General features: G+C 42.1%; 1 protein-coding gene across 5 annotated transcripts in view; it reads left to right on the top strand.

Annotated features, from left to right (window-relative positions):
* The window catches only part of LOC137425066 (uncharacterized), a 769,181-nt gene extending 753,970 nt beyond the window's left edge, over positions 1–15,211 (top strand). For 4 of the 5 annotated variants that reach the window (XM_078776254.1, XM_078776250.1, XM_078776252.1 and 1 more), the window contains one exon: positions 12,974–15,211. In XM_078776254.1, coding sequence (XP_078632380.1) covers positions 12,974–13,249 — 276 coding nt within the window. In that variant the 3' untranslated portion in view covers positions 13,250–15,211. The remainder of the gene's footprint in view (positions 1–12,973) is intronic. The other variant, XM_078776255.1, reaches the window with a different exon arrangement.
* The last annotated feature ends 1,142 nt before the right edge of the window (positions 15,212–16,353 follow it).

Here is a 16,353-nt window from a genome sequence, read left to right as displayed (position 1 = left end):
GCTCAGCCGTTTTGCAGCTTGCCTGAGTGAAATCCGGACTTTTCTTGAAATGAAAGGCGTCAAGCATCCTGAGCTAGACAACACTGACTGGCTCCTGCAGTTTCACTATCTCGTGGACATAACTGGCCATCTGAACCAGCTCAATGTGAAAATGCAAGGTATTGGAAATACAATCTCATCCCTTCAACAAGCAGTGTTTGCATTTGAAAGCAAGCTGGAAGTCTTTCTCAGGGACATTGAAACAGGTCGTCTTCTGCACTTTGAAAGACTGCAACAATTTAGAGATGCATGCTTAGCAAGTGACTCCACTCAACATCTGGATCTCCAGCAGCTAGCTGGCTTTACGTCCAATCTCCTGCAGTCATTCAAAGCACGTTTTGGAGAATTTCGTGCGCGCACTGGTCTTTTCAAGTTCATCACTCATCCACATGAGTGTGCAGTGGACAAAATCGACCTGACATGCATCCCCGGGGTCTCTATCGGAGACTTTGAGCTGGAAGTTGCTGACCTGAAGGCATCAGACATGTGGATGAGTAAGTTCAAGTCACTTAATGGAGAGTTGGAAAGTCTTGCGCGACAGCGAGCAGAGCTGGCGAGGGAACACAAGTGGACAGAAATGAAAAATCTTCAACCTGAAGACCAGCTGATTCTTAAAACTTGGAACGAGCTTCCTGTGACATACCACACAATGCAGCGTGTGAGTATTGCCGTATTGACCATGTTTGGCTCTACATATGCATGTGAGCAGTCATTCTCGCATATGAGGAACATTAAGACCAACCTACGCTCACGTTTAACTGATGGAAGCCTCAACGCCTGCATGAAGCTCAACCTCACCACGTATGAACCAGACTACAAGGCCATCAGCAAAACCATGCAGCACCAGAAGTCGCATTAAAAGTAAGACATATTTAATTTATTATACGTTAAAAATACTATATGGCTCTCAATGAAATATATTTAGAAATATTTGGCTTTTATGGCTCTCCCAGTCAAAAAGGTTCCTGACCCCTGACTTAGACAAATCCTCACCTCATTCAGATTGGTTTTCAAACTGCAGTACTCTTCATTATTTATCTGTGCATCAGTATCACACAATTTATTCGTGGGCCTTCTTTCCAAGTCAGAACAGGTAGAGCCAATGATGCTTAAGTTGAAAGGGAACTTGATCCAGCTTTTCTTATCAGGAAATGATTTGTATATTCACTTCAAACCTCAAAGTGGAACTTGCAGGGATAAAGAGATAAACATGAGGGAATAGATGATGAAGAAGCTCATTCCCAACCTGACAGTTATCTTGTGTAATTATTGAAGTACAGATTCCACCTTTAGGTTTCCTGTCGGAAGAAAAAAATTGCTCAGCTTCACTGCAACACCAAAGCTACCCGTTGGTCCATTGTATTGTCACATGACCAGTGGCTGATTGACAATCAATGATCTGATCAACAGAGCTCTTTGAGCACAGATGGCCAAACAGTTGTTGATTGACCTACATTATGCCGATAGGAATTTGTAATTTGTGGATTTCACTGACAAGTAGCATCAGTGGTGATGCCACACTAGATGAAAAAATGAATGCGTCATTTCATGCTAATTGGGAATATGATCATTTAACGAGGCCACAAACCAGGTGCGAATAAATTCCAACACAAGTGAATGGGCTTATAATGAGCAGTTTTGAGTATTAACGTGACCAGAGTTTGCCATGCACCAAGCCAAGGAAGCAGGACAAAGAAATGACAGAGCAGGAGGGAGAAAGTAGGGGCGTGGGTGGGAAGAAGAAACAAGGTGATTGAACAAAGAAAATGGCAGAAGGGGGAGATTCCTGCGCCCTCTTCCTCGAGGTGGCTCTGTGGCTCAGATGGCAGTTTCAGCAAGTGGAAGCTCTTCCGAGTGGTTCCTCAGACTGGCTCTGTGAAAAACCAACCGGCCACCACATTGCTCCAATGTGAACATTTCCAACCATCGTCAGCTACATGGTGGCACATGTCTCTCTCTCTCTCTCTCTCTCTCACCACTGTACCCTCTGTTCCCACTGTCCCTACCCCCCCCCCCCTCTGCCCTTCGTCCCCTCTCTCTCCTCATTCTCTCCCACCTGCAGTAGTACCCTTGTATGCGGTAGATCTTCCCCCCCCCCCCCCAAAGGAAGGGGACAATAACGGACATGTACCAAGATATTATAGTTTTTACACCTGCTTCCTGTGGCACATGCTTCTCGGCGCCATTCTAATTGAATATCTAAACTAAAACACACACCTGATTAAGCAAGATCCATCGGTAATGTCAGACAAACTGCACTTACTTACATTACAATTACTAATTGGCAAAAAGACCCTAACACTCGTCAGTACTTTAGGCCAAAGCCTGATTTGAATTGTATAAAACCTCAGTGCAGTTTTAGACTTTGGCTTTTCTTGCCTTTAATAACCACTTGGATATTGTAGACCACAAATCCAAAAATTATATTATGTGTACCAGATAAGGATTGTCACCTAAAATGGCTCACAAAGCTTCTAAAATAAGCCAAATACTTGGAAACATACCTGCGAGAATGGGGTGTGCCTATGCATAACGAAAGAGTTGAATAACCTTTTTAACTCGCCCAAAATGCTGATAGCGTGCCGCTCCCTGTACCACATGCTCCCAAGGAAGGCCCAAAGTGTGAGAACTGAGGGTTCGTAGACGGGCGCATTCTACCCGATCCTTCGACCATCGCTGCTAGTGAGTGGACTTTCAACTTGTAAGATTATCTCGTGTGAATATGGTAGGCTTGGGGATTTATTTTATGGACGTCTTAAATTGGAAAGTCAGCGCCGTCGTTATCAACCTTCAAGTAGACGTCCTAGACAGAGACACCATATGTGGTTTATTTTTTGCTTTTTAACACCAATGGGAAGATCATATGTGGGGCTTGTGAATGCACAGGGTAAGTTTATAATGAGGATATTTATTATTAAGCATGTTCGGGAGGAGGGGATGGGTGGGAGTGAGTGTCGTCATAAATACTGTATATATTTTTTGTTTGGCTCCGGGGTCACAGGAGAACTATCCATCCGTGTGTGTGTGTGTGTGTGTGTGTGTGTGTGTGTGTGTGTGTGTGTGTGTGTGTGTGTGTGTGTGTGCGTGTTGTACCCTCTGCCGCCACTCGCTTAAACGAGCAAGAAATGGTACAACCTCATAACCTCTCATCCACGGATAGTTCCCATATTTCCTATGCAGTATTCCCATGAAGCCGATTTGCATTTTTGAACGGAACAATTATTATGGTTAACCATTTGGAAATTGCCACTTCTTCTTCTTTAACGGCCACCATTATCACACCAGCCGGGGGGAAGCTTCGCCCAAGTTTCCATGAACCGGCTGGCCAGGCCTGACATTCAACTAGTTAGGGCAGGAATTTGTAATTTGGCCATGATGCCAGCTATAGCTTGCCTACTCTTCAGGAAGGAGAGCATACGATCTGTAAAGTCCACCTATTTTGATTCTTGCCACTCCTCTCATATAAATGCTGAAAATTATGTTTAAAAGACCATTCGAATTACTGGTTTCAGGCAGGTTAAACGTGCCCGGCGAGCAGAACCGAGTCACTGAAAACGCGAACACACAACGCATGTGCGCAAGGCATCGTTAGCATTCATCCATCATTTTGAAAGACACGCATCGGCTAAGTCTCACACTTGTAAGACTCTAAAACAGATTATGGTTGCTGTGGTTTTCATGAGGTGCTTCACTCTCATGCAGGAAGATGGATGGCATTGATGCACAAAAAATGCTGAAAAAACATTGACTGCCAGCTTTCCTGTGAGAAACATGGATTTCACTTTCCTGCCTTTAATGTCCAAGGCCTTTAATTGAAGTGCGAACATGTACCACCAGAGAAAAGAAGCACCAGGTGCTTTACTTATGTGGAGTATCTCATCACACTGTGTACCAGACATGTTTTTTTTACATTGAGATTAGCTGTTCTTTCAAGAAAGGGATTACTGAATAGAAGCCTGGAAGAAATGTGATCAAAGACAGATAAATGTTCATGGCAATAATGAGATTGTCATCAGATAAGGGTTGTGCCAAGATGTGATTGCACAACTCTTTGTCACAACATGTTGCAGATTCTATAGGACTTCGGAAAGTTTGTGCAGATGCATTGGAAAGTCGGGCTAATGTTGATTGATTAATTCATTTATTCATGTATATAGGCAGCACCTGACTGCTCATTTGCATAATTGTTGATGGTGTGGCTCTGCACCTGGTGGAATACCATCGGCTGATTGGGGCAGTCATTTAGAATTTGGCCAGGGTGCTGGCACACAATGGCCGAGGCTTTTCGAAAGACTGCGAGATATTTAACGTCCACAAGTGGATCCTCTTCGAAGGGTGGCATACATACTCCTTACACAACTTCCCACACGCGAAGCACCAAGTTGACAATTTGTTTGATAACACATGTTGATGGAAACCATTCAAAATATCACCAGTTAGGTTTTGCACAAGAGCTTTCATTTCACCTTGCATACATACATACATGTTGTTATATAACATATGTTACGGTCGCTGGATTCCAACAGCCAATTGGCCACCAGGTATATAGGGAGCGATGGGTTGCCACATTCACCCCTAATTTGCTACCAGTCAGTGGTTCCAAAGCTGCCCTCCCAAATATGGCAAAGCAATGCCGAAGAGCAGTTTGGTTTTTAACTAAGTGGCGCCTTATCACGTTGCTTCCAATTCCTCACTTGCAGATTCACATGCCGAATTAACTAACATGCTACAGAGTCCCCATTCCCTCAGTGACCACAAAACAGGTTCTCATTAACAAATGGTTATTCACAATAAATAAATATGGGTGGGGGAGAAGGGAAAAGAACACGACCGGTGAAACAAACTGAAGCAAAATCATAAAAATTAACCCTCGCACCCACAGTGCTAACAACAAGCTTATTTATTTAATCTTAAGGCCTCTCGCTCACATGGGTGACAGGACAGATAAAGGGAGAAGATGGGACACAAAATAACCCGGGGGAAGGGGCGAGCGGGCCTTGCTCGCTCCTGATTTTGTTATTGAGATGGGCCGCTGTGCAGCCTTGAATTGCTTTGTCCATCCCACGATCCCCTGGCTTTGTCACCGCAGCAGACCAGAAATAGCTGGAAACCTCACCGAGATATCTGCAGTACAAGAGTGCCACGGGAATCACATCTGGGTGCAGAAATCAAGAGGGCCTGCGAAACGCAGGTCTCGGGGGAAAGGCCAGTCCAAGAGTTGGTTTTGAGCAGGGTGAGGCTCTGCAAGAGCTGGTCACCAGAAGACAAGACCGAGAGCTTTCACCCACGGTGTGTTTTATTAACTCCCCATTGGGCAGAGTCTAGGGCCACTCAGGGAGCACTCATTGGCCCCTCTCCGAGGGGAGGGGTAATTAACCCCACCCCCTCGGAGTCTCCGCCCATGGAAGGATCTCGAAGCCGATCCCACTTTTGGGGGCCACGTGGAACCTGCGATGACTAATTTTCATCGAAGGAAAAATACATGACAGAATAGAACGGCACTTGGTTGAGCACATACTCCTGCCAGGTTGAACACTTTACCTTTTCTATCCCATTGATAGGCAGATTAGGATCTTTAAAACCAAAATCGAATCACTTTGTCCTTGTCACAAACCCAACCTGTTCACCAAATTTCGTCTGAATCCGTCCATAATTTTGGACATATCCTGATCTCAGACAAACAAACAGACATTCAGGGGTGAAAACATAACCTCTTTACACCTTCAGCAGCGGAGGTAAGTAAATACAGGGTGAGCCAGAAATATGGTCATTTTTGAAATTGGTGTGAAGGAAATAAAAAAATTGTATTTCAAAACAAATTCTTACAAGAAAGTGAAGTACATAACATGCCATTTATTTGTGGAAAATAACATCTAGGAGATGCGCACCATTTCATTTGACACATTCCTCCAATCTTGGACGCCAATTATAATTCATGACGTTCTGCAACATGGCCACGTCAATATCATTGATTTCAGATCTGATGTTTTCCTTAAGTTCATGAAGAGTTTGTGGATGGTTAACATACACTTTGTCCTTTAGATATGACCACAAGAAATAATCACATGCAGTCAAATGGGGTGACTCGCTGGCCATGGAATATCGCCGTTTCTGGAAATGGCATGCTTTGGAAAGAACGCCCTTACAGTAGTCATGGACACTCTGGTGGTGTGGGAGATTGCACCATCTTGCTGAAACCACGTCATTGGGCTCACTTCTGCAAAACTAAATCAGTAAAAAATAGAAATCAGAAAAATGTTATGTACTTCAATATTATGAATGAATTTATTTTGAAATACAATTTTTACAATACAGCATCGGTGCTCTCTCCACCTGCACTCCCTACACCCCTCTCCCCGGTTAATTTTGCAGTCCCAAGAAATAGTGGAACAACAGGCCTAAAACAGGCCTAACAGGCCTAACAGGCTTTAGGCAACAGGCTTTAGGTAACAGGCTTAACAGCTAAAACAGGTTTTAGGCAACAGGCCTAAAACTTTCTCGGGTCTGTGGACTTAGTTGGCGGTTGCGGTCGATTTGGAATTGTGGACAATGCGAGACATTGTAAACTAAGATACTCATAATGAGAACAATAAGGAGATGGGCAAGCAGGAGCCAAACAGAAAAAGCTAAAACAGAAAGGAACGCAAATGGGGACAGGAGTATAGGAGGAGTAATCAGTTGGTATGCAAAACTTTTACATTCGTATCACAATATCACTCATTGCTCATGTATTACCAGTGATGCCTCATCAATTTGTTATATATTTCTCTAATATAATAAACTTTTAAGATTGTGTTTAAAGAAATAAGCAACAATATTTTTCCAAAGGCTCACTTAAAGAAAATTCCATAACTTTGGTCCAGTATAAACAAGAAGAAAAATACATGAAATGTCATAGTTTTGTTGTTTGGAGTTGGAGTTGTCATAATGTTTTAGTAATTTTGTTGTTTGGAGTTAAAGGCCATCAGTCGGCCATCTTTGGTCGGATTACAAAACAAAATCTTCTGTATATGTATATTCTCATGTATTGTCTTTCTGCTAAGTTTGAGAAAAATCGGTCCATGTATGTTCAATAAATGTTTGGAGACATGTTTAAGTAACAAAATGACCACCAGTCGGCCATATTGGATCTGATCTCGAAAAAAGATGGCATGCCTATGCAAGCCGTGATTCATTATCTGTGTGCAAGTTTTAACAAGATCGGTAAATGCATGTCCGAGAAATGGTTTAAGACGTGTTCAATATCGGGGTTTTTTTTTACAAATAAAATGGCCGCCAGTCTACCAGTTGGCCATCTTTGATCAGATCGAGAAATTAAGTGAGGTGCCCATGTATACCATACCATCATTTACCATGCTTGTGCCAAGTTTGAACAAAATCAGATCATGCATTTTCAAGAAATGGTTGGGGACATGTTTAAGGAACAAAATGGCCACCAGTCAGCCATATTGGGTCTGATCTCAAAATAAAATGGCGTGCATATGTAAGCCATCATTCCTTTATCTGTATGCCAAGTTTGAACAACATTGGTAAATACTTATCCGAGAGATTCGAGGACGTGTTCAACACCAGGTTTGTATGCCTCCGCGGACGAAGTCGCCAGTCATTATGTTTTCAGGGTGTCCGCCCGGCTGTCCGTCCATCTGCCCAACCAATTCTTCCGTGATAGGTTTTTGTTACCGCGATAACTTGAGAACGGCTAAAGGGATCTTAGTCAATCTTGGTGTAGGTATGTATAATGAGGTAAATATGAACTGATGAGATTTTGGGTCACAAGATCAAAGGTCAGAGGTCATGTTAGGTAAAAAATACTGTTACCGCGATAACTTGTGAACCAGTGATGGGATTCTGACCAAATTTGGTACACTTATGTATAATGATGTAAAGAATAAGTGATTAGATTTTGGGGTCAAAGGTCAAATCTGTAATAGGTCTATAACTTGAGAACGGCTGAAGTTATCGAATTCAAACTTGGTACAGGTGTGCTTAATGTTGTAAAGATTAAGTGATTCGATTTTTGGGTCAAAGGTCAAAGTCTGTAATAGGTCTATAAATCGAGAATGGCTGAAGTGATTTAATTCAAACTTGGTACAGATATGTATAATGATGTAAAGATTAACTGATTAGATTTTGGGGGTCCCGAGGTCAAAGGTCAGAGGTCATGTCAGGTAAAAATGTGAGAAATTGTGAACAGCCTAAGGGATTTAAATTAAACTTGGTACAGGTATGTATAATGATGTAAACATGAACTGATTAAATTTTGGGGTCCATAGGTCAAAGGTCAGTGGTCATGTCAGGTAAAAATGTGCTAACTTGGGTACAGCTGAATGGATTTAAATCAAACTTGATACAAGTATTATAATGATGTAATAATGTGGGCGGAGGCATATCGGTCGACATGGTGACGTCGAAGTGCCATTCTAGTTTACAACTAAAATGGCCGCCAGTCGGACACCTTTGATTGCATTGTGAAACAAAAACGAGGTGCATATCAATACCATCATGTATTATTTCTATCAAGTGTGAACAAAATCGGACCATACATCTCAGAGATATGGTTGCGGATGGACGGACGGACAGGCGAGACCCAATCCATAAGCCCCCGTTTTGGACCAAGTCCAACGGGGGATAATCATCGTTTTGTTTGCAAAGGAAGTTGTTGTTTGTTTTAACTGGTACATATTAGCTTGTCTTGTTGGGTAATCATGAACTTCATTTTTAACAAAAATTTCAGCAAATTTTTGGGGCATCTCATTTCGATTCGGCTGGACATTAGTTACGCTCAATTAAAAATGTATAGCTCTTCTATTTTCTATTTTTAACAAAAATTTGAGCAAATTTTTGAGGCATCTCATTTCAATTCAGCTGGACATTAGTAACCCTCAATTTAAAATGTAAAGTTCTTCTATTTTCAGAACCTTATTATCATCAAAATAATATTTGAATGTGCATGTGAACCTTCACTGCATGTAATTCTCATCTCTTTTTTGTAACAACAATATTTTGTCCAGCTGTTATTTTAAGGAGTTAGCCCTAACAACTGTGCCGAAATTCAGTCGAGACATTATCAAGGTGGAATATAGTATCGTACTGATTTAGGAAAATAATATTTTTATTTATTTATTTCACCAATACTTTGAGAAAAGGATTTGTATAAAGTAACTACATGCATTTTCCATGTCATTTCTTCATTAATGAGGAGTCCAAGAAATTTTTTGAATGAACCGTCAATATACTTGTCATGAAATAAAATAGGGCCAGGAAGCACAGAGACTGAATTGCTGAAAGACGTAAAAAATTGTTTTCTCGATATCTAATAATAATATATTTGCCTTCAGTCACTCAGAAACTATAAACTTCTCTTGGTGCAGGACATATAGCATGACATATTTCACATATTTCACATACTTTTTCACATAATATATACATGCAATATCATTGTGAGCCCCATTGCTTGGAAGGACGATAAACTGGGGTGGCCCATCTGATAGCATTAGTTGAAGAACTTTAAAGATGTCACGGTTTTTTCACAAAGGCGAGTTACCACCCACATCCTGAACAAACTGCAAAATCTTCATCCGTAACCGACAAGAGGCTCTACATCAGTGCCACAACCACGTCTTAGCTATGATCCAACCAGCAGGCTAAACTGAATTCCGGTCCAATATGCATTCACTACCAACAACTTTGCTCCACCACGAGCCTAGATTCTGTGTATAAAAATATGTATTACCATCATTATAGGCACTAGGGCATGCCCGTACTATATATATATCTAAAATTATATCCCCCCCCCCTCTATTTACATGAAATGGTTTGGTCCAAAGCGAACGGCTTGCGAGTACGGTGACAATCCCCCCCCCTCTATTTACATGAAATGGTTTGGTCCAAAGCGAACGGCTTGCGAGTACGGTGACAATCCCCCCCCCTCTATTTACATGAAATGGTTTGGTCCAAAGCGAACGGCTTGCGAGTACGGTGACAATCCCCCCCTCTATTTACATGAAATGGTTTGGTCCAAAGCGAACGGCTTGCGGAGTTTGGTAAAGAAATCGCCAGAGCTCGGTAACTACTTGTCCGATTAATATGAAACCTTGAAAAGGCACATCCTCGGGTCCCCAGCAATATACCTGGCAAGTTTCAAGTATATCGGACCGGTAGTTGTCGAGAAACAGCGGTCGCATACACACACACACACACACACAGAGATTACTGGAATTATAGATAGATTGTCATCGGCATTAGTAATACATACATGCAATATTTTGCCACAAACCTGAATTTACATTCCCTTGAAATTTATCTGTAATGAAATTAAGATGGAATCATTTGTTTTTTAACCATTTTGTGGGACTTTATGCCTGGGATAAGGTCTAGAAAATGACAAAATGCCCCAGCTGTATTTCTTTCTGAATAGTAGAAGGCATATTATTTTTTCCAACATTGTGCGAAGCTCATTGAAAACTTTTACATGCATTGAAAACTTTTCATGTCATAAAAGACATGAAGATGCATCAATTTATTTTTCTTGCAATATACAGTAAATATTAGGAGGCAATTGACATTTAACGATGTAAGTGTATGCAAATGTTGTCCAAAAGGTTAAACAAACGATAACTCATGATTGTCCAATACACAGCAAACACGAATTACAAAGAGCTTATATAAAAAAGGAGCCATGCATGCGTCCATGCGAGTTCCTGGCCCATCTTTACCTTTGACCCATCTATACCTGACCCATCTATACCTCAATGCCTTTAGATCCCTTGACACCCCAAAAAGCCTTTAAGAACCTAAGACCATATAGAACCTCAAGAACCCTTAAGACCATAAAGACCCTGAAGACCCCCAAGATCGCTAAGATGCCCCATGACCCCCAAGACCTTCAATAACCTTAAAACCCCTAAGACCTCCTATGTCCCTTTAAGATGCCCATGACACCCACGACCCCTAAGACACCAATACCCTTAAGACCCCATAGAACCTTAATACCCCATTAAACCCAAAGACCCAATGAGTCCCCCAAGACTCTTAAAACGCTAAAACCCTTTAAGACCCCCCAATACCTCAAGACTCTTAAGACCCCAAGATTCCTAGACCATTAAGACCCCTAAGATACCCAAGAAACTTAAGACCCCCCAAGAACCTAAAGACCCATACGACCCACTTAAAACCCTCCAACACACCTAAAACCCGCAAGACCATTTAGATACTTAAGTCCTCCAATACCCTTAAGACCCCCTAATAAGTTAAAGAACATTTAAGCCTCCTATAGACCCCTTTTACCTTTCAGATCCTTACAACACTTTAGACACCTTTACACCCCTTCACCCTTTAGACCTTTATACCACTTAGACCCCTATAACCTGAAGACCCCACAGACCTTTTAGACCTTTTCACCCCTTAAGTTCCTTAGCACCAATCATACCCCTTATACCTTCAGACATATTAGACAGCTTGGACCCTTGCCCATTTAGGGCTTTTTAGACCTTTTTTACATGCTTGAGAGATTAGACCCTTTCATTACCTTAAATCCTAACTATTGTTGGAACGTGCCTTTCATAGTTTAGATTTAGACCATATCGAACCTGTAAGGCGCACACCACGCAAACATCTATACTCTTCTTGCAAAACACAGATTATACATTTTCAGCAAGTAATGGGCAAACTCGACCCACCCATAGGGTGGGTACTCTGCTAGTATATCCAAATAAAGGGGCTGGCAGGATAGCCTCGAGGTTTACACACTCACCTCTGAGCTGTCTTGCCTGGGTTTCAATCTCGACCCGGCTATCAACTGCCATCCTGGTGTCTTGCAGACATGGCGAGGCATCAATAAGTCCGTCGTCCTTTGGCTGGACGTTAACCTGGGTGACCCATCTGCCTGCATTAATTGGTTGACATTAAAGATCCTCTGTTGTCCTTTGCAAAGAGTATGTGAGCTTTTGCCGGCACCCTGACCAAATTCCAAGTTCCTGCCCTGATTGTCTGCTGAAGAGACGATGGCAAACCACCTACCATAACCTTTGCCAAGAAACTGCTTCAGCATGATAATGCTCTGTAAAAAGTTTGGTACATGTCCTCTCCTGTGAATAAAAATACATTTATATATTTTCCTTGTAATTATCCTTACTATAATTCACAGCCGGTGTTTGTTGTGTTACTCCTCCTACAGTTCTGGCCCAATTACATCCAGACTTGCTACATAACATCAGCATGACCCCAGTTGGTGTATCGGGGTATTTTAATCTTTGTGGGTGGCGGGGGAGTCGCAAATTCCCCATGGAAATGTGTATTGTGTAGCGCCGCCTCCAGGTGGGACAGGGTATTACAAGTCCACACCCTTTACAGTCCAGTATTTCTGTCCCCACCTTTTCCAGTGCTATGTGGTGTTTTGAATTATAAGCAGTAGGCATGTTTTTGCTTCTTGCACATAACGTGGGTTTTTTATTTTATTTCCGTGAGCGATTGAGGGAGCTGTCAGTTGCCTATACACCACCCAAATAAAGGTAGGTGTCAGAAGAATGTGTTGCATTCTTGGAATGCGTACCATAGGGCGGGTACTCTGCTAGTATATACTAATATATAGAAGTTTTTTTTAATACCCATGGCGTATCTTGGACTATTCTGAGTACTTTATCTATCGTTCATGGAAGTTCTTGTTTGCTTCACATATTTGATCCTTGAGTCAAAGTGCCATGAGGGAAGAGCTTTGAACATCAAAAATATCAACTTGTAAAATTGCCAATACTAAAAGTTGAACATATCTAATCAAAATGCTTTTGGTTTTGAATAGCTGAACAGATTTCATAGAAGATGTATTAGCCCTCATGATGATCATAGCACAGTCTTAATGAAAATTTGCATTTTTTATTTGAACACCACATTTTGTAATACATCAAATGATGGTCTTTCCTTTTATTGCCACACACAGGGCATTTCTCAGGGAGCAGAGCGTAACTCTACTAGTCTGCAATGTCCGAACGAGGTGGGCTACAACAACGAGCCAAGAAAAGAAACAACAAAAATGGATCTTTCAAGAAAGACTGTCAAGGAAGTGACAACAGGTTGTCAAATTGTTAACAAAGAGGAGCTAAAGGAAGCAATACAAAGCCCAGGAAAAACTAGCAATACACGCAAAATATCTGCTCCCGCATCACGCCTTTCCAAACTTCCCAAGCACCGAGGCTCTCGGTCAGGGGTTTCCTGAACGATGGTGCTTTGGTAGGACTTCACCATCAGTGACCCATTTGCCCCGAGTCGTCACCCTTGAGGACAAGGTTTGTTTCCCAAATGATTATGTGCCTTGGCCTTGAGGGCACAAGGTGGTTGAGTCCTTGAGCGAATGCTTGCAAAAATGACATTTTGCACCACTGGCTCAATGCAGTGTTTGTGTTTATACCTAACAGATTTTGGTTAAATATTGCCCTCCAGTTTCCGGATGGAACGCTAATTCTTCTGCTCATGCGCGAAGTAAAAAGATGTAATACTACTGTCCTGATCTTCCCTTACGTTCCACAATTTTTGTATTTACAGTTTAACAATGAGTGCTTTCTCTTGCATATCATTTGCTGTGTAACATGTTTCATCTGTCATGTAACTTGATGACTTTTCCTTTGTTCCCATTTATTTTGTTTTGCCCCCACATGCCTTGTTTGTATTTTTAAGCTGGAAATGCAGATAGAGTATTGTACCATTCATGTGCACTATATATTTTGTAAGGCAGAATAATGAGATCGCTATGCCGATAACTACAGACACTATAAAAGGGTTTCATCGAGTCTCTTTTCCTCTTCACCGATTCTCCTTCCTTCCTTCCCCACTCTTCCTTGCCGGCATCCTCTTGATTTTGGCTTATGTTATTGCCTTGATGCAGAGCGTCTCGTCCTTCCTTCATTATCACGGCTGCCCCTGATGCTGGCAGTAAGAGATCCTAGCACAGGCACAGACAGGTTTTGGCTTTCATTAATAGGCCATGGGATAGTGATGGTTCAGTTGTGCACCCGCTGCCTATGTTCTCTACTGTTCATTTGAAATTTCCACAGAGGAAACCCAGCAAGTCTCCAGACCTGGGTCGCCTTGCCCAAATGAGAATGAATGAAGAACATCAAATGAAATCTCTTGTCAAGACGTACCCCCAAGGATATTTGTCATTAAAATATAGACTTTGAATTAAACAGAGGAGCAGACCCAGATCCGTTGCTTATTCGAATGCCAGGAATGAACCGCACTGCGCTCGCCCACCCACCCCAACGCTCCGCATTGGTATGCACAGAAGCTCCACGCGGGTTGCCGGGACAGCCAACTTTGGAATCACTTGAACTCGTACAGATCATGCAGAGAAAAGAGCTGTGCAGAATGGCATTTGATTGCAAGTGCCAAAAACGGTGCTTCAGACACACGGGATTATTGGCAGCAGACACAAAAATTGGCAGCATGTTGAAGTCTTGGAGTCATTGTTCACAAAATGCAGTCAGTTGCAGAAGTTATCCACAAAATTCTTTGCCAACCAAGGTTCCTATGAAGGAACGCTGATGTCCTCACAAAGGTCATTGGCTGTCATCCTGCCTTGCCCTCAGTTGCATGTGCGTTGCAGCAGTTTGAGCATCAACATTCCAATTACATTCCTTGATATTCCTTACGTTGATTTTATTTGGGGAGTGCTTCTTTTTTAAATTCTCCATTGGAAATTGAAAGACGTTGTTTTGGTTATATGTGATATGCTGCACAGAGTGCACAGGACAATACGTATGGCAATACAGCCATTTTGAGAAAAGAAATCTGTAAAAGTTTATTGCAGAATTATTCACACGATATTTGAGGAGCAGTGAGTCGTTTGTACTTGTCTGTTTCGCACATTTGGCAATTAAGAGTGTAATGTTGCATCAGTGTTGAGATTCATTCCAAAGTTCTTCCAACTTATAACATTGCGGTGAGCAGAATGTGAACATGTTGTTCCATGTTCTAACACACAACGTACAGAACCTGGAAGCGGTTAAAGGCGCCAGATGCAAAGGTGTTTGAAGGTGATGGTTGTCTGCTTTAAAATTATATTAAGGGAAGGATGGCCAAGATGGGTCAATATCAACTTCTGATTTGGGGACTTTTTCCAGGCCTTGGTCGAATCTGCAGCTGCCGCTTTCACCTCATTAAAGCTGTTTTCCGAACCGGATTTGTCATGTTTTTTCTGTGATACCTTCGTCCCTGTGTTGCTGTTTGTTTGTTTCCAATTTTCCATGTTAAAAATTACCTCCTTGTGCTGTATTTGTTGAATTTGTTTTTGTGTTGTTCAAGGCCTACTCCTCGGATAGCCTCCGTGAAAATTATATGTTCCTTGTGTCGATGTGTTCCTCGTTTGTTTGTTTCTTCCCAAATATTTCTACCTCCTCAATGTTATCCTTTTTCTCCTGATCACTTCAGAAAGTACAAACAAGCAAGAAAACTGTATTTTTTCACTACACAATGATCTCATTCGATGTGAATTTCCTTCTGCCCCTACTTCCTGCACTCCATTTTTTTCTGTCTCAAAACTGAATCAGCGCTGACGAGATATACTTCTTCCTTCTTCCTTTAAAAGCATTTTAAATGCTTCACTTTCTTTATTTCTTCGTGAGGAGTAGGCCTATCCCACATGTTCTTCTTCACCATGATCTATTTCTCTTTTTCGTCTTCACAAATTATTTTCCAAAACTCTCTGTCAGCTAAGCGCTTTGTCAACCAACCCTCCTCCTGCACCTACCTGTCACCTTTCTCTGTGCCTTCAACAAAAATTCTTAACACCTATCCCATGATATTTATCTCCATTTGCCAAATTTTGGAATTCAGAATCAGCATCAATCCACTTCATGTCCCCTATTTCCGCATCCCTCCTCATACCACCCTCTCAATGCTCCCCTCTAACCCCACCTCTCAATGCTCCCCTCTAACCCCACCCCTCAATGATTCCCTCACCCCACCCCTCAATGCTTCCCTCACCCCATCCACTCAAACATTCCCCCTCACCTACCCCTTCAAAGCCTCCCAATAACCCTGCCCACTCAACACTCCGACCAACCCCATCCCGCACCCTCCCAACACCTCCTCCCATGCCCTTAAATGTGTAGACCTCAAACATGTGAGGTCTCCACTCCAACCTGACAGACCTCTCAATCCAGGCCAATGCTGATAAACTGGATATAATGTGTATAACAGAATCCTTCCTCCCACAGGACATCCTTGACCCATTAGTATATCTCCCCGGATATTGTCTCTTCCAATTTGATAGGCCTGAACACAGCCCTGGCAGTGGAGTTGCACTTTACATCAATAACTCAA

The sequence above is a fragment of the Myxine glutinosa genome, chromosome 4 (assembly GCF_964187855.1).
Source record: "Myxine glutinosa chromosome 4, kmMyxGlut1.1, whole genome shotgun sequence".
Classification (NCBI taxonomy): domain Eukaryota; kingdom Metazoa; phylum Chordata; class Myxini; order Myxiniformes; family Myxinidae; genus Myxine; species Myxine glutinosa.
The sequence above is the reverse complement of the archived record's forward strand: the minus strand, read 5'-3'. Positions and strand labels throughout refer to the sequence as shown.